The sequence below is a fragment of the Anomalospiza imberbis genome, chromosome 1, assembly GCF_031753505.1.
Source record: "Anomalospiza imberbis isolate Cuckoo-Finch-1a 21T00152 chromosome 1, ASM3175350v1, whole genome shotgun sequence".
NCBI lineage: Eukaryota > Metazoa > Chordata > Aves > Passeriformes > Viduidae > Anomalospiza > Anomalospiza imberbis.
This window is the reverse complement of record NC_089681.1, coordinates 149399003-149411924: the sequence shown is the minus strand read 5'-3', so window position 1 is coordinate 149411924 and position 12922 is coordinate 149399003. Positions and strand designations below refer to the sequence as shown.

Here is a 12922-nt window from a genome sequence, read left to right as displayed (position 1 = left end):
CACTGGAAAAGAAATGTTTTTGACTGAGCACACTGTGCTCATGATAAAGGGCTTTTTTCTACAGAATGTTTCTGCTGCAATAATTATTTTCAAAGTGAAACATCTCTTCAAGCAGGCAAATAAATTCTTAGCATCTGTTGCCAGATTTAACACATATTACAGACTTTGTGGAGCAGTGTGAACTATATTTTCACTTAAAAATTACTGGTTGTTAACGATACTGAGAACTACACCAGAGTTTTTCTATCCCTTGCCTGCTAATATTTTGAAGATGAATTCTGATCAAGTAGGAGGCTTTTTTCAAGAGAGAGTTTATATCAGCTAAAGTGAAAGGCCTAATAGTCTGGAAATGGGTACTTTGTACAGACACCAGAACCATACCAGAGCTCACTCAGCAGCACAATCAAATTACCACCTCTTAACGAGCCACTGGGCACTGGCAGAAGTTGTGCTGCTCATCTCTGATGATGGCAAGATAATGGGGCTGAGTTGAGTCCTCTGTGCCTGCAGGCCAAGGCAAGACAAGTTAAGCTGTTTCCCACCAAGGAAAAACAGGATCCTCAATGGTTTCACCAGCCTGGCTGGCACCTTGTACCTTGTGGAGGGATTGGCATGTGTTTGATTGACTCCTCCATTGTAAGAGGAGTGGAGAGAGCACATGGGAGGAGAAATGCTAAATTCCTGTAAGGTGAGGCCAGCCTTGGTGTGAGTTTCCCTAGAAAATGTGCTCTGTCTTACATGAGATGGAGACTCATCCAAAGGGTTCTTCCATCTCAGCTTGTTGCTGATCTCCCTTCACATAAATTAATTTATAATAGGAGATTACGTACATGCAGACTTCTTCATTAGAGGCCAAATTGAGATGCCTGAATCTATTGCAAAAAATAGAGAGCAAGAATGAATCCATTTCCTGCAATCTGGGATTCCAATGGCACTTGATGAGCTGCAGAGTATCTGCCCATCCATCCCTGAGGCCCTGGGTCTCCTGAAGGCCCTGAATCCTATCTGCCACACTTGTGCATAACTCAGGGACACCAGGAAGTGTAAATGGTCCTGGGTGTCTCTGCCATGCCATAGAGTGACAGCAGGAAGTGTTTTTGGAAAAGGCTTTGGCAGGAAACAAGCTGCCCAGAGAAGCTGTGGATGTTCCATCCCTGGAAGTGTCCAAGGCCAGGTAGGATGGCGCTTGGAGCAACCTGGGATAGTGGAAGGTGTCCCTGCCCATGGGATGGGATGAGATGATCATTAAGGTCCTTTCCAACCCAAATAATTCTGGGATTTTGTGATCCTGGATATTTTTGGATGCAATTTTGGATACCATTTTGAATACCTACTTTCGGTAGAAATTCAATGGTATCCATATACAGGACTCTGTGGACTGTAACCTTCTAACAGAGATCCATCATAGAACAGTCTGCCTTTGGTGAGATGAATCCACCCAAATAATTAGATTTGGGTTACAACCCCCACAAAAATGCCACAAATCATGCACCAAAACACAGTGACACTGAAAGATGGAAGAACCTTCCTCCCCTATCCAACGCAGATTGACAGAAATCTTGGCCATCTTTCTGTAACACTCGTAGCCTGTACAGCCTTTGAGTCATCCCCCTCACTGTGCCTTTCTCTACTGGTGGCCTTACCTGAAGAGACACAGAATGATCATGGCAGCTGTGAGGGCGATGAGGGATAAGGTGTGTCCGATGGTGTAGCCGGTCTTGACCGTTCCGTAGAACGCTGTTTGCTGGTGTGAAAGAAAGAAAACAGGGCTTTCCAAGAGGTCCAAAAATCCTAAACACAGCATCACTGACTGCTGGGACAAGGAAATCATCCTTCTCCACTCTCTTAAAACACCTCTGACTCCTTCACAGTTTAAAATCACATCAAGTAGCACACGTGACTCAAACACCGACAGTGTGAGTGTGGAGAACTCATCTAGCTGCAGCAGGGCTTGGGCCACTCCAAACCTGGGTTAAAGCTACAAAAGGGGAAGGTTCCTACTGGAGGGAGGCTGATTTGACACCTGCAGAGACAGCTACAGCCTAAAACCTCGTGGAACGGGAGTGATCAATGTTCAGCTAAAGAGTGCACGACACTGGGTCTGACGTGAGAGTGGTGAGATTAATTTTCTTAACAAGGTCAGGGCAGAGCTGTCTGGGAAATTGGTTTGCTTTTGTGGGATTTACACTGTGTTTAGGTAAGTAAAAGGTTCTCACTGTTAACTCAGATATATGCGCTAAATTGGAAATTGGTTCATGGTTCTTCTCTTTGACAGGACACAGAGGAATGGCGCACCACAGGGCTTGGATCCAACAGGGAATCCCAGTCTAAATAAAATGGGCAAATAAGCTCTCCAAAGCTCTCTAGCAACACTCTAAATCAATAGGTTTTTATTTCCAGCTTAAAAAAAATAAAAAATTCAGGAGGTAAAATTATTTAGATATTTATAAATTAAAAAAAAAAATTAAATTTTTACAAGAATCTAACTCAGTTTATGGAAAAAATTATTTTTTCCAGTTCTTGATTGACTCTCCTCTGCCTTCCTTGTCACCATCTTCTATAAACAACCCAAACAACCACAATCACAAAGAGCAGGTTAGGCAGAAAATCTAAATCCAACCTTGTTTGGAGAAATACTCTTCCATAACATTGAGAGTTGACATTATTATGTGCTATTTTCACAGGCTTTGAAAAGTATTTGGTACTTTACAGAACCAGGGAGACTGGGATGAGTTGCAATCCCTTAGCATTTGCACAAGCCAGCTTGGAGGGGTGTTAAAACAAGAGAGTTTTCAGAGATACCACTGGTCATATCTTTGACCACAGATCTCAGAGGTGGTTTGAGCACTGTATCCTTCCAGACACATCACTGAGAGCTTTGGGTCACTCTGAATAGATAATTCAAGGGTTTCAGGACAATTTATCTGCCTGGTCTTGCCCAGATAAAGCTCTGCAGGTGGGGCCTCACCTGAGGGGAGCAGAGGGTCAGATCCCCCCCGTTTCCCTGCTGCCCAGGCTGTGGGATCAGCTCAGGATACAATTGGATTTTTGAGCTACAGGTGCACATGGTCAGCACGTGTCCAGCCTCTCATCCACCAGCACCCCCAAGATAAAGTCTTCTTTCCAGCCTTCCTGGAGTTTGGGATCCCAAAGGCAGCTCTGACTTTTCTAATTAAAGCAGTCAGCCTCTCTTATGTTGATTTCATCTTTCTCTATTATCTCTATTTTTGATGGCACCAGAGGAGAACTGTTCCAAGGAAGACTTGGCCAGCAGAAGGAAGAAGCTCCTGGTAGGAGACTGTAGGAGGAAGAGGTTGTCCCACACTTCATTAGGAGAGCAGAGAAAAGCAGGCCTTCTGCTTCTTAGGGTTATTCCCAGGAGCAAGTGATGCACAGAAGGTTCCTGGTGTTATTCAACAAGCAATTCCCTGCTTTCCCCCCATATTTTATGGTGACTAATCCTTTTTGTGCAGAGAGGGATGGTTCTGCATGCAGCTTTAATGCAGGATGTGGGGTCATCGCTGTTCTGCAAACAGCACATAATGACTTCTCACTCCTCACTGCACTTGCTAATGAAAATTGGTTCCTATTTCAGAGATATCAAAGCAGAGAATTTGACCCAAGATCATAAATGGAATTGAAATTTCACTCAGGGTCCAGATTATAAAATATTCTTATTAGAAAAGAAAGGGATAAGTGAAGGCAATGCATGCCAGGATGCCTGACTTACAGAATGAAATCAGGCAACTTGATCATTGTCTCTTTGACTTCTAAAAGCTTCTGCTTAATTTCACAGGAGTTTGATAATAACAATTATTTGAGGTAGGTGCTAAATTGAGATTAACTGAGATTTATTTTCCTTTGTTTCTATTCAGTAACCTCAAAATTTGTCCCTTGGTTGACAATGGGAAACATTTACAATTTTGAGAGAAAAAAAGAAGAGAAATACTGATATAAAGTCTTTCAGGAGCCAAGTGTTTTGGGGTTCATGTCATCCAGTCCAAAGTCAAAGGGGTTCCCTGGAGAGTGAATGAAAAGAAATTTATTTGGAGAGAAATGTGGGCTGAACTGACCTCTGGAGGTGTCTCTTTATTTCACCATTTTCAGGCAGAACCTACAGAGACCTGATGCTGGAACCCTGGATAATGACAATTTTAGACTTTCTGTGTTGAAAGGCACAGATCCTGAAGAGAACACTGCATTTGACCTGAAGCCATAGAGAAAGCTTCCAAAATTGATTATTATTATTATTATTATTATTATTATTAATATTATTATTATTATTATTAATAATAATAATAATAATAATAATTTTAACACAAAGATTATGAGTGTATAGTTTAAATAGAAGTGTGTAACATCACACAGTGGAAAACTTAGAGTTTAAAGTTTTAGAATATAGTTATATATATAAGGCAAAATAGAAGTTTTAAAGCAGTAGCTAATCTTTCTTCTTCACCTTCTTCTTCATGGGTTTAAGTAGCATTTTATAATTAGATAGAAAAGTCCACATTGCAGAACACAAATAGTTATTAAGTTAAAAATAAAAATAATTTAAGTATAATTTCTTAATTAGATAGTTTCTCCTTAAAAGACTTTATAGAGATAAATACGAAGCCATTTTGTAACTTCTTAGTGAAATACTGGAAAACTCACAGCTTATAAGACTACAATATAAATAAGAATTAATAAACATCTGAATCCAAACACAAAATACCGTCTCTACACATTTAATCCCGACCCTGACCAAAGCAAAACAAAAAAGAAAAACAAAAATCCCCAATAACCCTGGGGTGGCTCCTCTGAGCAGATGGAAGCACAGCAGGGAGAAGAGCATCACATCTGACAGAGGAGCAGGATAACAGCCCCACTCCCCGTTTGCTAATGCACCTTTTAAAGGTCAGCTTGGAGAAGGGTTCATCATCACTGCATGGACCCCAAGAGCAGCACTTTGGTGCCTACATCATCTGCTGCTTTGGGGACTGCCAGAATTCACAGCTAGAACCTTACACACTGCCCTTATTTATTTTTCATATTTTTTTCTTGCTGTTTCTGACCTGAGACCAAAAGTTCATGAAGTTCTTTTTACTCCTGGAAGCTTATCAGTCTTTCCTGGACCTCGTGTCCTGTACAGTCTGCTGTTCTTTTTTTTTTTTTCTACTCCCTTTACTTCTTGCTCCCCAAACTTACTGCCAATTCAACAACAACAGAACAAAAACCTATTCTTCTTCACAGGCTGCTACTGAATGTTCACCCCCCCCCCAGCCGCCTTTCACACAAATTGGACTTTAACAGCAAGAAAAAAACTGTGGAAAGCAAGGGAAAATAATTAAGAAAGAATTTAAAGAACACAATAGAGGTTCTCCTGGTAACATGGCACTCTGGCAACGCTGCACTCTGGCAATGCTGCAACCCGTTGGGTGGCAGGAGCATGTCCCAGGAATTCCCAAATCCCCTGTGCAGCAGGAACACAAAGCAGAGCTCTGGGTGGGGGTCCTTGCACAGCAGAGCTGGAGCAGTGGTTTCTGCAGGCACACAGCTCAGTCTGAGGGATGGACACTTGAGGATGTGAAGTGCTGGCTGACACCAAAGGCAGACTGAGGCTCTCTTCAGCACAGCCCTCAAGTTCTTTATGCACCTCTGCCTTTGCTGTTTTCTTTCACACTCAGAGATGGCTCAGTTCTGCTCAGATCCCCTGTTAACTCTTGGAGTGCCTTGGCAATGTGTGACCATGCACGGAGACCTCTCACCACATCGAGTCACAGAATCCCAGGACAGATTGGGTTGGAAGAGACCTTAAAAATCATCTCATTCCACCCCTGCCATGAGCAGGGACACTTTCCACTATCCCAGGCTGCTCCAAGCCCTGTCCAACCTGGCCTTGGACACTTCCTGGGATGTGGCAGCCACAGCTTCTCTGGGGACCTGTGCTGGGGCCTCACCAACCTCACAGTGAGGAATTTCTTCCCAATATCCCATCTAAACCTGCCCTCCTTCAGCTTAACACCATTCCCCCTTGTCCCATCACTCCATGCTGTTGTGAAAAATCCCTCTCCATCCTTTTTGTAAGCCCACTTTAAATACTGGAAACACATATTAATTAATTATTGAGATTCCTATGTCCAACATTCACTAACACTGAGGTATGTCTTAAACAGCAACAACAACAAAAAAGCATGACAGAGGTTTAATATAAATACCGCAACATATGATTGCAGCGAAATATAACTTTTTTTTCTTGCATAAGCTTTTTCTTGTTGACTATGGGACTGCTACAGGTGATTAGTTTAGATTAGATGCTGAACTTTGAGTTAGGTGAGGTGAATCTTGCTTCTAACATTTGTTATCCTCTTTAGACTTTACCCTTCATGTCTCAGCATGCAGCAAACCAGTAATAAACTCTTTCCTGTGGAATGACAATACTCTGTAAAGCTAATTATGCCTAGGTCAGCGGTTGCTAATTTATACACAAACAATATCCCAGAGAACTTTTGGATTTTCTATCAAATCTAGTAAAATTTCATGAAAATTTGTGTTCCCTGCAGTGAAGGGAGCACATATCTAACAAATATCTAGATATGGGAGCAAATATCTAACAGCTAGATATTAGCTGGTTAGATCTGCAGAGCAGCAAAAGATAATTTTTATCCCTTTAGAGCTTTAGATGCTTATGCTGCCATAGAAAGACTGGAATCACCATATCTACTTAAGCATAAATACAAATGTGGAAGGCTTGTTTCAAAGTGTACTGTGGAAAATGAAACATCTGAAGTTATGTGTGGGCATCACACAGACAATGGTCTGATCTTCTCCGGTCCTGACATCCTGGAAATTTTGGATGTCCCACCCCTGGTAGTGCTCAAGGCCAGGTTTGGAACAGCCTGGTCTAGTGGAAGGTGTCCCTGCCCATGGCAGGGGGTGGAATGGGATGATCCTGAAGTTCCCCTCCATCCCAAGCCATTCCGTAATTGTATGAGTCTATGACATTGATTCCTTGACCAAACATCTGAACTCCAAGGACCGTCAAGAGGATCCTTCCCTCTCAAGGAATCAGAGGGGGAATGGGGAAAATTTGGCATGGGAAGATCATCCAGTTTGGATATTGATCCCTGTTAAATCTTCATGCCCACCCATCCAGGTTTACAGACCTCTTCCCCTGGAGTGCTGTTGGAATCATATCCACAAGCTACGGCGTAGGGTGCAGGGTACACATCTGACCAGCCCTGGCTTGTACAATTCCTGGTCACATTCCCTGGAAGAAAAGAAAAAACATTATTTAAAAAGAAACCTTCAGCTCACTGTTAAAACAACTTCTGCCTGTTGTGGTATAAGTGCCAAAGCACAATTCTTGTAACACTTAGAGAAAAACTCTCTTACTTTTTCCCTGTTATTAATTTTTCATATCACACAGAGCTTATAAATAGGAGGCATCCATTTTGTTTTAAAGTCCAGACCTCAGTAAAAAAGTACATTTTAATACAGAGGTGCACACAAAACATCTCTTCCAGTGGTACCATGCTGCCAGTTGTACCCAGACCTTTGGTTCCTGGCGCTGCACCAGTATTGTTTGAAAGTTTTATTGTCACATTGACTTTGTTCCTGGAAAATTTTTATCTAAACAGAGCAGTGAAGTATTTATGCCTTTCACTGTGCCTGTGAGAAGCCAGGACGGGGATAGATAAAGTGCTGATTTCACACCATGCAGATAAGGCTGGGGGTCTGGGAACTGAATCCAGTCCTCCACACCCAGACCTTGCCTACAACTGAGCCCTGATCAAATGTGATTCCTGGGAAATGTACTGCACTCTGGTTTGTGAACAAAACACTTCAAAACTTGGCTGTGAAGGGAGAAAATCCACACACTGACAACCTGCATTGCCTGTTTTAACTTGTATACTCCAGGGCAGGAAGATTTCCTGGACTGTCAAGCTCGCTGAGTGCCTGGGGCCTCTGACTAGCTAAAAAGAGCTTTAATTAACACAAGAACATCTCACTCCTTCAGCCAAACTGTCAAAACTGAAATTCACGTGGCTCTTTGGTACTCAGAATTGCCTGATCCATCCAGGATTGTAAGAGCAAAGCACTTCTCACTCGGTAAAACATCTCTGCTTCCTGTCCCAGCTGGACCTCAAACCCATATCAGCTTAATCCAGAAAAGGGAGAGACCAGCACTCAGGACAAGCCTTACCCCAAGAGGTTTGTAGGCTAAAAGGCCAAGATATGGGTTTGTCAAAAAATAACAAAGCAGAAATGCACCCAACAGCACGTTATAAATTCCCCCAGCACCTTCCCTGACCACCAGTCCCCACCCTGCCCAGCTCACTAAGATCCCATTCCACTGGTGCCATTCACCACACAAAACTGGAAAACTGGTCAATTCACCAGAATGAACAAACAGAAGTCAAACCTTGCTTCTTAAGGCGAAAAACGACACCAGTGAAGCTCAAAGAGCTTTGCAAACATTTCCAACAATAGAGCTCTTTGCACACAAAAGTAAGAAAACTCCTGCAAATGGGACCAAATCAATTATGCAGCTGTGAGTCACAAAAATATTTGAGTATCACCTCCAGCAATTTCTGACACTTGAGTCATCTGAGCATCTTCCCAACCGTGGGCCTGTTCTGCACTGAAAGCAGCAGCAGACAATCCCCTGCCTGAAGTCACTTCTCCAATCCCTGTGACAGATGGATTTTGACATTAAACTTGCCCCTTAATCTGTCTTTGCAACAGATCCAAGTCTGGGAGGGCTCTTGAAGGTGCCTTTGTTCATTTTCACAGCTGCTCCAGAAGAAGCATGTTCAGCACAGCTCTGTGGGCTGCCGTTCCAGGCTTTCCCTGCACTGTTTGCAGCTCTTTCCACCAGAGTTCATATCAGGATCATAAAGGATCTTCTGCAAACAAATCAACGACTGTTCAGTGCTTTCAGCTTTTTTGAGGTTATGCAATTTCTGTTGTTTCTTCTTTGTTACAATGGATCCCATTATCTGAACTTCACTGCTTCCCATTTCCTGCTCAAAACTCTGTTTGGGGATGGCTTAAGATTTCACGGTGGTTTTAAATCTTTGTTTCTTATTCTCAGTGAGCTAAGGTGTGTTTCTTTCAGCTTATTTTTCTCCTGTTTCTTCTTTTCAATTGCACTTCCTCACAATTTTATGATTATTTAAAAACTCTCACCTCCCTCAATACTTTCAAAAATTGTCCCAATACTTTATCAGATGTGGAAACCAAGGTAGAAAGAAGAACAATGGCAAAGCATCAGTGGGATTAAAAAAATAATAATAAAAATTACTCTGACTTTAGGGAAACTCACTTCCCAGAGTTTTTCTACCTTTGCTGCTCATGTCACTTTTAAATGTGGAAATTCACACACATAGTGTGATACAAGACAGCTTTCTAAAACCTCTCATGTTCACCTGATATCTGAGAGGAACAAGAAGTAGAAGGTTAGAAAACAAAGATTTTATCACACCACAATTTGCCTCAAGTAATGGATGATGTCTCTCCTCAGAGCAAATAACATTTCTAATCACTACTATTTAAAATATCACTTTCTATACTGAAAATGAGCATAACATTTGGGAAAGTGCCCCACACAAGCTTAGCTTTCCTCCGAGGTTTACAGGCTTACGTTAGACTGAAGTATCACACAGATTTTTATGTTCCAATGTCAAATCCCAGCTCTGCCACAGATCCCTGATTTTTTGTGGTCTCACTGGCCCTTGGTTTTTCCAGGCTCTGGTCATAAAGTCTAATTATTTGTCAATGGAAAGGCAAATTTTTCAAAGCACCAGAAGTTGTATTTGCCGTTTTCCAGAGCTGTTTCTCACTAATTTGTGTAACACAAGTTCTCCCCAAAATGAGCACCAATGGAGTACATTGAAAGTCTGGAGTACATTGAAAATTTGTAGTACATTGAAAATGACAGTATCAGAAAACACAAAGTTTCTGCACGTGGAATTTCTCTCCAGCCTTTCAAAGTTCACTAGATTTCCCAAATGTTCCCATTTCCTATCAGACTGCAGCTAAAATTTTCAAACTGTACTCCTGGAGATTTAATGAGAAATGAGACCAGGGGTTTATAACTACATATAATTAGCAATGCAGAATGGAGGAGATTCACTGAGAGATGGAAAGTATCCCAGTACCAGTAGGTTTATGCTTCAGGCTCTCCTCTGTGTTACAGAATAAAAAGAGGCAAGTCCCTAGTGAGAACACAGTCCACTCATTCTTGTGGTGTTAGTTAAAGCCATGATAAAAAGCCATAATCTGGGATTATTTGTGGGGTTGTATTTAATTTGTTCAATGTTACCACTGTCAAACTGGTGCGTCTGTTCCTAAAAGCAATGAGGTGAAGTTTTCCATTCAAAAAGAATTGAAAAAGCCACAACTAACTCTCATTTATTTTAATAATAACCTCATAATGCCTTGCAAGACCTCAGTGCTCTTTGCTTTCATAGCATCCCAGAATGGCTGAGGTTGGAAGGGACCTCTGGAGGTCATCTGGCCCCAAACCCCTGCTCAGCTGTGGTCACCTAAAATGGAAGCATGACCAGATGCCTTTTGGATATTCTTGGAATCCTTCAAGGATGGAGGCTGTACAAGCAAATCTTGTCTCAGAACTTAGAATCGTGAAATCATCATGGAATTCTTTGGGTTGGAAGGGACCCTAAAGCCCCAGTTCCAACCTCCCTGCCATGGGCAGGGAACCTCCTTGTTGCCACTGAGAGGAATTTCCTTCCACGATTTATTCATGACGCAGCAGAAGAGGAGGGAGGAGTTTGTGGAACAGAGATAAAACCAGAACATTTTCTTTATGAGAGGTGTTTGATCTGGGTGGGAGTTAAACACTGAACAGATGAACTGAATAAATGCACAGAGCTGCTGTCTTGCTCCTTAGTTTTTTTCCTCTTAATTTCTTTCTGCCTCTCATCTGTTTCAAACACACCCTTCAATCTCTGAGACATGTCTGAAAATTCATATTACAGGTGAAGCTGTACCTCTTTGATCTTCTTGGAAAAAACCCTCTTATTGGCTTTTAATGGGAATTTGAATTCAGACAAAGAGATCTGAGGTCAATCATGGCTCAGGGGTGTTGGGTTTTGCCCCCTTCTTGCTTTCCTTACCCTTTTCTGTAATAACTTCTAAAGCAGAGGGGAAGGTGTGCTCTGCCCAGCAATCAGTCCTGCTTCTCTAGCATCATATTCCACAGACATAAATTGATTTTTTTCAAGCAGAAACTATTAAAGCAGTAACACTTCTATTATTTACCATTCCTGAGACACTGCTGAGCCCACTGGCACATCTCTACTTTCATTTTTATTATTGATCTGCCCCTCTGTTCCTGGGAAACACTTGAAACCTGCAGACAGCTTGTACTTAGCTGGATGCTGAAGTGCTTGGGCCTGGGAAAAACTTGTGGGGAAAGTCGTGACAGGATAATTTCCCAGTTTGCTTCCTCTGCCTCAGTTGTGGTCTCACAATATCATTCCTTCAGTGCAATTTCTGCCCAGTGTTTAATGTTATTTTATATTTTTGTATTTCATAACTTCGTGTCATAGTAGAACCTGTGGCATTGGGTCAGCACAGCAAACAAGACCAACTTAATTTTCTTCCTTGGTTGCTTTTCACATCACTTGGCCTGTAGGTATTACTGCCATATGTCCAGTGCCCTGAAACTTCCTGCACCCCATTTTTGTGGCAAAACTCAATTTTCCCTTATTTTCCTTTCCCCTTCCTGCACCTTTCACTTCTTAGAGTGAAGATCCTGATCCTTAATACAGATAATTCCTCCTTTCTTAACAATAACAATGTGCCCCTTGATTAGGCATCTTTTGTAAACCATTTGTTTTCTCATCCTAAAAACAGAGCCGCCAGATTTTAGGGCAACATTCTCTTTAGATCTTTTAATCCTGCAATTATAGGATTCCAGGAAACATTTAGGAGAAAAAGATGCTTATTTTTGGGTAGAGGTGGAGGTGTAGCACCAATCCTTCAGAGGAGTGGGACACAAGCATTGTGACACCTCAGGTGCAAATAAATAATGGAATTATAGAATGGTTTAGGTTGGAAAAGCCCTCTAAGATCATCAAGTCCAGTCATTAACCCCACACTGCCAAGGCCATCATCAAACCATGTCCCCAAGTGTCACATCCACACGTTTTTGAACACTTCCAGGGATGGTGATGCCCTCTCTGAGCCTCCTTTTCTCCAGGTAATTTTGCCTTTCTGATATGAAGGACAGCAAGACACCTGAGCAGGTCGAAGGTTCTCAGTGAACTCCACAAAAACCACATTCAACTTCTTGGGTATTTTAATGACCATTGCAGCAAATAAATAATGGGTATGGTACATTTTGGGGTTCTTTAGAGAGGCGGTGTTATCTTCTTCTCATCTGCTGCTCTCTGCTCATCCCTATCCTCATTTTATTCAATTTTTGCTCCAGTTTCAGAAGCAGTGCAGAATAAAAAAGTGTTCATGAAGGAGGGGAAATAAATTTAGAACACCCGAGGAAAACAAGGAGTTTGGCAAGCCTAAAACTCAGATGGATCTCACCTCGTTGAGTGGGATTCCAGAGCTTGGTTTTGCCCATCCCCACCCCCTTAGGTCAATTAATATCAGAGCTGAAGCTTTAAAACTGTCAGTGCTAATTTAACTTCTGCATGGTGGACAATTTGCTTTTGGAGAAACTGTGAGATGTAAGTCCCTATTACAAATGTCATCTTCCTCCTATGGAAAGAGAGCTGGAACACTCTGGTCAAGGGGTGGAAAGCAATGCACCTTAATAATGAAAGGTGCCAAAACTATTTTCATCCATCTCCCTCACGTGGCACTGACGAACGTCATGAAATAATGAAAATTTTCTGGGTCTGTGAATGCCATAAAAAATTAATGTCAAATGACATCAGGACAGTTTAAGGTTTTT

The 12922-nt window shown here is 41.9% G+C and overlaps 1 protein-coding gene across 3 annotated transcripts in view; it reads right to left on the bottom strand.

Annotated features, from left to right (window-relative positions):
• LOC137464438 (vasoactive intestinal polypeptide receptor) overlaps positions 1–12922 on the bottom strand; it is a 107296-nt gene that overhangs the window by 32467 nt on the left and 61907 nt on the right. For all 3 annotated transcript variants that reach the window (XM_068175796.1, XM_068175810.1, XM_068175803.1), the window contains exons 4-5: positions 7149–7252; positions 1644–1744 (exon numbers count right to left, since the gene is read on the bottom strand). In XM_068175796.1, coding sequence (XP_068031897.1) covers positions 1644–1744; positions 7149–7252 — 205 coding nt within the window. The remainder of the gene's footprint in view (positions 1–1643; positions 1745–7148; positions 7253–12922) is intronic.